This window comes from Cryptotermes secundus, unplaced genomic scaffold, assembly GCF_002891405.2.
Source record: "Cryptotermes secundus unplaced genomic scaffold, Csec_1.0 scaffold70, whole genome shotgun sequence".
Taxonomy (NCBI): domain Eukaryota; kingdom Metazoa; phylum Arthropoda; class Insecta; order Blattodea; family Kalotermitidae; genus Cryptotermes; species Cryptotermes secundus.
The window spans coordinates 4,042,705-4,049,059 of NW_019734964.1; the positions used below are offsets into that span (position 1 = coordinate 4,042,705).

General features: G+C 40.6%; 1 protein-coding gene across 2 annotated transcripts in view; it reads right to left on the reverse strand.

The window, feature by feature from the left end:
* Positions 1-6,355, reverse strand: part of LOC111869024 (chloride intracellular channel exc-4) — a 100,191-nt gene that overhangs the window by 4,912 nt on the left and 88,924 nt on the right. For both annotated transcript variants that reach the window (XM_023860204.2, XM_023860203.2), the window contains exons 3-4: positions 5,724-5,886; positions 1,076-1,250 (exon numbers count right to left, since the gene is read on the reverse strand). In XM_023860204.2, coding sequence (XP_023715972.1) covers positions 1,076-1,250; positions 5,724-5,886 — 338 coding nt within the window. The remainder of the gene's footprint in view (positions 1-1,075; positions 1,251-5,723; positions 5,887-6,355) is intronic.

A 6,355-nucleotide genomic window follows, 5' to 3' on the forward strand; every position in this document is an offset into this window, starting at 1 on the left:
CGCCTATCAGACAATCCCAGGGCAGCTGCATGTTTAAGTGCTGAACGCTTTGGAGATTGCTGGATGGACGCTCTCACGCGCACCACATTTTCCGGCGTTGTTACGGTCCGAGGTTGGCCAGGCGATTTCTTTTTCAGTGCAGAACCTGTTGCTCTAAAGTTTGATACCCAAACGTGAATAGTTTTTTAATCCGGAACAGGATCATGTCGGCCAAGTTCGAACCGAATGCGAAATGCTCGCTGAGTAGTAATCACCGATTCACCATTACGAATATACTCTTCCACAACAAACGCACCATGCTCACCGTGCCACGCCATTGCGACTACTGCAAATGGCACTTATACCGCTATCGATCGATACCCCCTCCGCTGCCGTATCCCCACCACAACTCACACAGCGCCCTCTCCAAATACGGGAGGTCGATTTGCCGGACCCTGTATATTACACACGGCATTTCTATAAAAAAAATGTAAATTTTAATTAAATTTTGCATATATTCAATGAATGTTACAAGGAGCTCCAAGAATTATGCATGCCATACAAAAGAAAGCAAATTTGTACAGGATAGGCCTGATAACCTCAGAGTCTTTTTGGCCAGTTCCATAATTTGCAACAGATCATTAAAGGAAGGCACGAGGAGCTTGACAGAATTACTGTTGTCATCAGGATCGTCGTTGTCATCATTGTCACTGAGCCTTCCTTAGAGGATTCTGCCAAACTTATCTATTCTGTCATGTACCAGAACATATGATTTTCACTTCTTTAGGTTTCCCAACACTTAACTGTTTCACAGAACAAGGCCGTCAACATTGTGTCCAACAACCAACCTTGAAGACCAGGTCCCTGTATCTATGTTCCCCAGTGACTGGGTGGCCCAGTTACACCCCAGACACCACGTTACCTCTTCGTCAGCTTCTACGACTTGCAGGACTATGGTGGAGGTATTTTAACCCACCTCCACATAAGAAAGCTTCATAGAACACATTATAAAACACACAGCTATATATTATATAACTGTGACAATTATAATATTTTATAAAAGCTAAAGACATAAGATCTAACTTAATTCAATCACCTGCCACTCGAATGTGCTGGAGGCGTGGCATCAGCTCACAGTCAAAGCAGCACATGGTGTCTCCCGTGAGGAAACGTGTGCCCTTTCGTCCGAGGTGCTCATTAATCTTACGCAGGTGTGACATCAGACTGTTAGTTTTTGTATCATCTTTCTTAAGCAACATGAGCTTCAGTTTCTGAAAGCAGAACACAAAACACCAATGGACACAAATAAAGATATTTCACCAAGAAGTTCATGTGCACGAAATAAAATAAATCAAGTACCGAGCCAATGCATAAAAGTCTGCTTTCCCACTCCATGGATTTCCTGTCCTACATATCTGTTACCACCATTATTTTTATTTTACTTGTTTATGTAAAGAACTTATTTAGAGTATGTTAAAGTTGTGGGACAGAATCTCACAGTTCTGCGCCATTACCATGTTTGTAACTGTTCACTTACAAAAAAACATTTCATACATAATACGCAGGTCGTACTGAAAGTCATGAGCAACTTCTTTTTGCATGCAACCTGGGAACAGCAGATGAAAGAGAGTATGATGGTAGGTGGAACCAGATGTTGTGTTAACCTTGAATGTCTTGTGACGTCAATAGCTTGCATCATGTGACCAGTATCACTCCTAACAAAATGGCCGACAACGATATGTTGTTTTGCCAGCATGCTATCATCGACTTTCTTGTGAAAGAGGAAATCCTTGCTGCAGAAATTCACCAGACTTCAGCGTGCTTATGGAAGTGTGTACATGGGTGCAAGCAGTGTTCAAAGATGGGTGAACCATTTTAAAGATGGGAACACCAGCATCGAAGATGAGCCTCGGAGCGGTTGTCCTCGAACAGCCTCAACTGAACGCAACAAGGAAAGAGTGGATGAGATCATTCAAGATGACAGGCGTGTGACTGTGGACACAACAGCCTGAAAACTTGGAATAGGGCACAGTGCAGTACAGGAGATGATTGAAAGCTTGGGCTATAGGAAAGTTTGTGCTCAATGGGTCCTGCGGTTATTGACCAAAGACCACAAAGGTCAGCGAAAAGCCATCACCTCAGAACTGCTGCAAAGATATCGACATGAATGCGATGATTTTTTGCTCTGTATTGTGACAGGTGGCGAAAAATGGTATCACCATTTTGAGCCTGAAACGAAACGGCAGAGTATGGAATGGTACCATTTGCATTCTCCATCAAAAAAGAAGGCAAAGACAGTGCCATCAGCTGCGAAGGTGATGGGCACAGTCTTCTGGGATGCAGAGGGGTTTATTCCGGCCAAATTCCTGGAACCTGGGCAAACCATCAATGCTGCTCATTATGTCCAGATGCTGCACAAGCTCCATCGTGCATTGCGCGATAAACGTCCGGGACGAAACATCATCATCCTGCATGACAACGCTCACCTCCATGCTGCTTGCCTCACATTGGAAGCAACTGCAAAGATGGGGTGGGAAGTTCTTCCACACCCCTCCTATAGCCCTGATCTGGCACCCTCCAACTACCATCTTTTCGGATTTGTGAAGGATCAGCTGCGTGGACAACGTTTTGAGACAAGGATGGCAATTCAGAAAGCAGTGCGACAGTGTCTTCAGATGGCCGGAACGGAATTTTACAGAAGGGGAATTTTCAAACTCCCAGAAAGCTGGGAGAAATGTGTACAAAGAAGTGGCGATTATGTGAAAAAATAAAGAAAGGTCTGCAGATTGAGGTGGTGTATTTGGTTTGTCAATAATAAAGCATGTTACTTTACAAAAAATTGTTGCTTGTGACTTTCAGTACAACTCTTGTATGTATGTCTATTTATGGTGGTGATCATCATCCAGACCACCAGACTAGAAGCTAAAGAAAATGTCAACACAGCCATCATGTTGCTATTTTACATTAAAAAAATTAAAAAAAAAAAGCATATTTTCAAAGAACTATTGCTGTACTTTTGCAGACTAAAAGTTACATAATTTAGAAGCCATTTTACTGTGACACTTCGGACCACTGCCAGGTTACTGCCTCCAAACATGTCATATTCTTTTACACCAGCTAACAAAGCAGCTTAAGTTGTAAAAACAACACAGTAGGCTGTGGACCATCTGAACTCTATAGTCATTAAATTGTTGGACCAAGATATGAAATGCTCTGAGAGGGGGAGACATAAGCAGGGGACAGGGCCCAATCAGACGCCACACCAAGAATGCTCTGACTGCCTGATGAGGTATGCCAAAGTAGACTAAAACGCCCACTAACTCCATCACTGTAAAACACACTTCCAAGGTACAAGGCTGGTTTTGATTAGACTCAGACTGACTAATGGGGTTACAATATTGCGACATGTCAAACCATTGTTGGGTAACGGGATATGGAACGAGGTTACGCAACAGTAAGGCAAGCAGTGTGTGTTTGTGCCGTGCCATGCCGAGCCGAGTCAAAGCATGCTGGTTGCTACACAGTGTTGCAGTAAATATCTCCCGGCAGCATTGGCAATCCCTCTTTAAACATGGCGATTATGCAACAGTGAAGCAAGGTGCGTTTTCCACTGTCAGACTGAGGGTTTATAAGAGTAACTGGAATGCCTAGGGAGTTCAGTTGAAGGCTGACAGTCACCGAGTATAGTTGAAGTGTGGAAGGACTATAGCAGAAGGGGTAAATGTGACCCTGTGAATTATGTAAGTGAAGACTACTGAAGATAGAGTGAAGAGATCGGTCTGTAAATTGTGTAAACCCCTATCAGTGTCATAATTGTAGTTACGACTTGTAGGTTGTTAATAAAACAAATTAACAATCAGAACGGCGTCCACAGTAGCCCAAACACATTAGAAAATGTTCAGGATTTTACAAAACCATGGAGTCATTATACCTTTGAAGTGAAGGAGCAGGCAACTGAGAATTATGGCAGACAAAGCCATCAGCGTTAGTACAGCAACTCAAGTGGCAGTGGAGTTCATACCTATACAGAATAATAGATGTTTTTGTAGTGATGCTAGTTTAGATCCTATAATGTTCCCAATCTCAGCAACAAGAAGAAGTCACTTAGCTACAAAGTGGTAGGTACAGGCATAAGATTTTTTATTTTTCATTTCATTATCGGGCAAAGAATAATCTGGCCATCTGAAAGAAGGCTGTGAATTGCTGCATTACAACTCAATGACGCAAAATCTTTATGAAAAATTTTATAGTTGCTTATCTGATACAGAAGTTCTAAGTTTACAGAACGCCAAAGATGTTGGGAGAAGATACCATAACTGAATTGGTAATATGCACCATAAACTACAACAAGATCCAGTTGCTACTGCCAGAGAGCACACCATTACATAAAGTTGCAGTCTGTCAACATTACTGTATTATTTCCCTTTTGAAAATAAAACAGGAACCACAGACTTTATCCCTTTTGCTGGGTATGACAGAACAATAACATAACGGGTATGATGTACGCTGATTTCAACTGCATACAGCTCCTGGATATGATGAGCAACGGGGCTGCAAATTTTACTTTTGCAGCAGTTGGAATTTTATTGTCTAGATGGAGACACAGGATAAAACTGCCATCTATCCAAATTTTCTCCATTACATATGTTCAGGCACCAGGAAATATTGGTAAGAAGTGGGTGAAGGAAGAACAAGGCTTGCCCATTCATTCAAACCACCAATGAAAGGGCAGATGATATGACTGAGTAACAGCAGGAGATAAAAGTCAAGATTCCAGGTATCTGTGGTGGATCAATGATATACTGGTGAGATTAAAGGGTAAAGTGGCGAGAGATAAAGCGAAGGAAATTATATATCTATCTATCTATCTATCTGATGCCGGAAGCAGCGTCATCAGCAGCGACTTGAAGCACAGAGCAAATGATGCTCGAGATGGTTCAAGTTCGTATAGCAACAGGCGTGACCAGAGTGGTTTGAACGGCTGCTGTACTGCGATGTGGAAAGCAAATGGAAAAACTACCACATTATCACTTTTCCTGGATAGTCTCTTTCCAAAAACAGAAGATCGCATTAAGTGGAGGAACTGTTTTGGAAGAGACTGTGGACCTGTCGTCTGACAGATTACTGATGAATGAATGAATATGTATATATAAGCAATGAAGGATTTCACACATACACAAAAGGAATACTTATGTGAGGCACAGAAGAATGGAAAAGGCTTATATCATAAGATGGCCATATTACTTCCTGGCTATGGTTAATTTTTGTATATTGCTTTCAATAATACAAAATAATGTCTTTTAGTTCCAATTTTTGAATACCGGAACATACAAGAATGCATATCTTGAAGAGGATTACATGACATTTGCAAAAGAGGGTCTGGTTATGCATGAAACTATCAAAGAGCAACAAACCTATATGGAATTTACAGAGAAGAATTACGCATAAAAGAACTTCAGAGAAATTAGGTTTATGTGATATCTGTGAAGAGACACACAGGACTTCAAAGTAAACGTTTCCTCTTGACAGCAAATCACATTTTAACAACAGATCACCTTCATCAATATAATCAATTCCTCTCACACTATAATTTTGAGACTGTGATTCCCTGGTATTGGAGTAAATTTTACTTAAAGTTAATCATCTTAAATAACACACATTTACACAAAGGACACTATCAACTGCTTAAGAGCTATTTCTCTCTAAGAAACATGAGAAATGGTGAGAAAGTGGAATTAACTTACGCTGTACAGATTCTCAACAAGAGTGGCAACTTCCTTATCTTGCACAAACAGGTTGTGACCACCTGGAACATTCTTCATGATGTGCCGCTCTATCTTCTCGTTCTCCAGCACTGCAAGCCCATTGTCAATGAGAATGGGTGGAGGTGTTGCTTCGAAGTTTGTTCTGTAATACGGTGGGTTCATAATTTAAATCAAGATATCAGGCTTACATAATGAAGGATTTTCACATGCTAATAAGAATGGTGAGAGATGGATAAATACAAAACATTACTCCAACATAAAATGAAGATTTACAACAACGTGATGATAAGGATGTAAAAAACCGAATGACTGTAAATATAACTTCTCCTTGCTTACAATTTCTTTATTAAAACTGTCACAACACAATATTAAGGTCAGTGCCTAGTTTGGCACCGCTACATGTTTCAGCTATTAAGAAGCCATCATCAGGCAAAATACGAGTACATGGCTAACATATATACACCATTGAACCGCAGTACTAATAAACTGGATATAGTAATATTAATTATATTAACATTAATATTACTACATCTACATCACGAGCCTCCAAAATAATTTATATATATATATATATATATATATATATATATTGTCGCGTATCGAGCGTATAT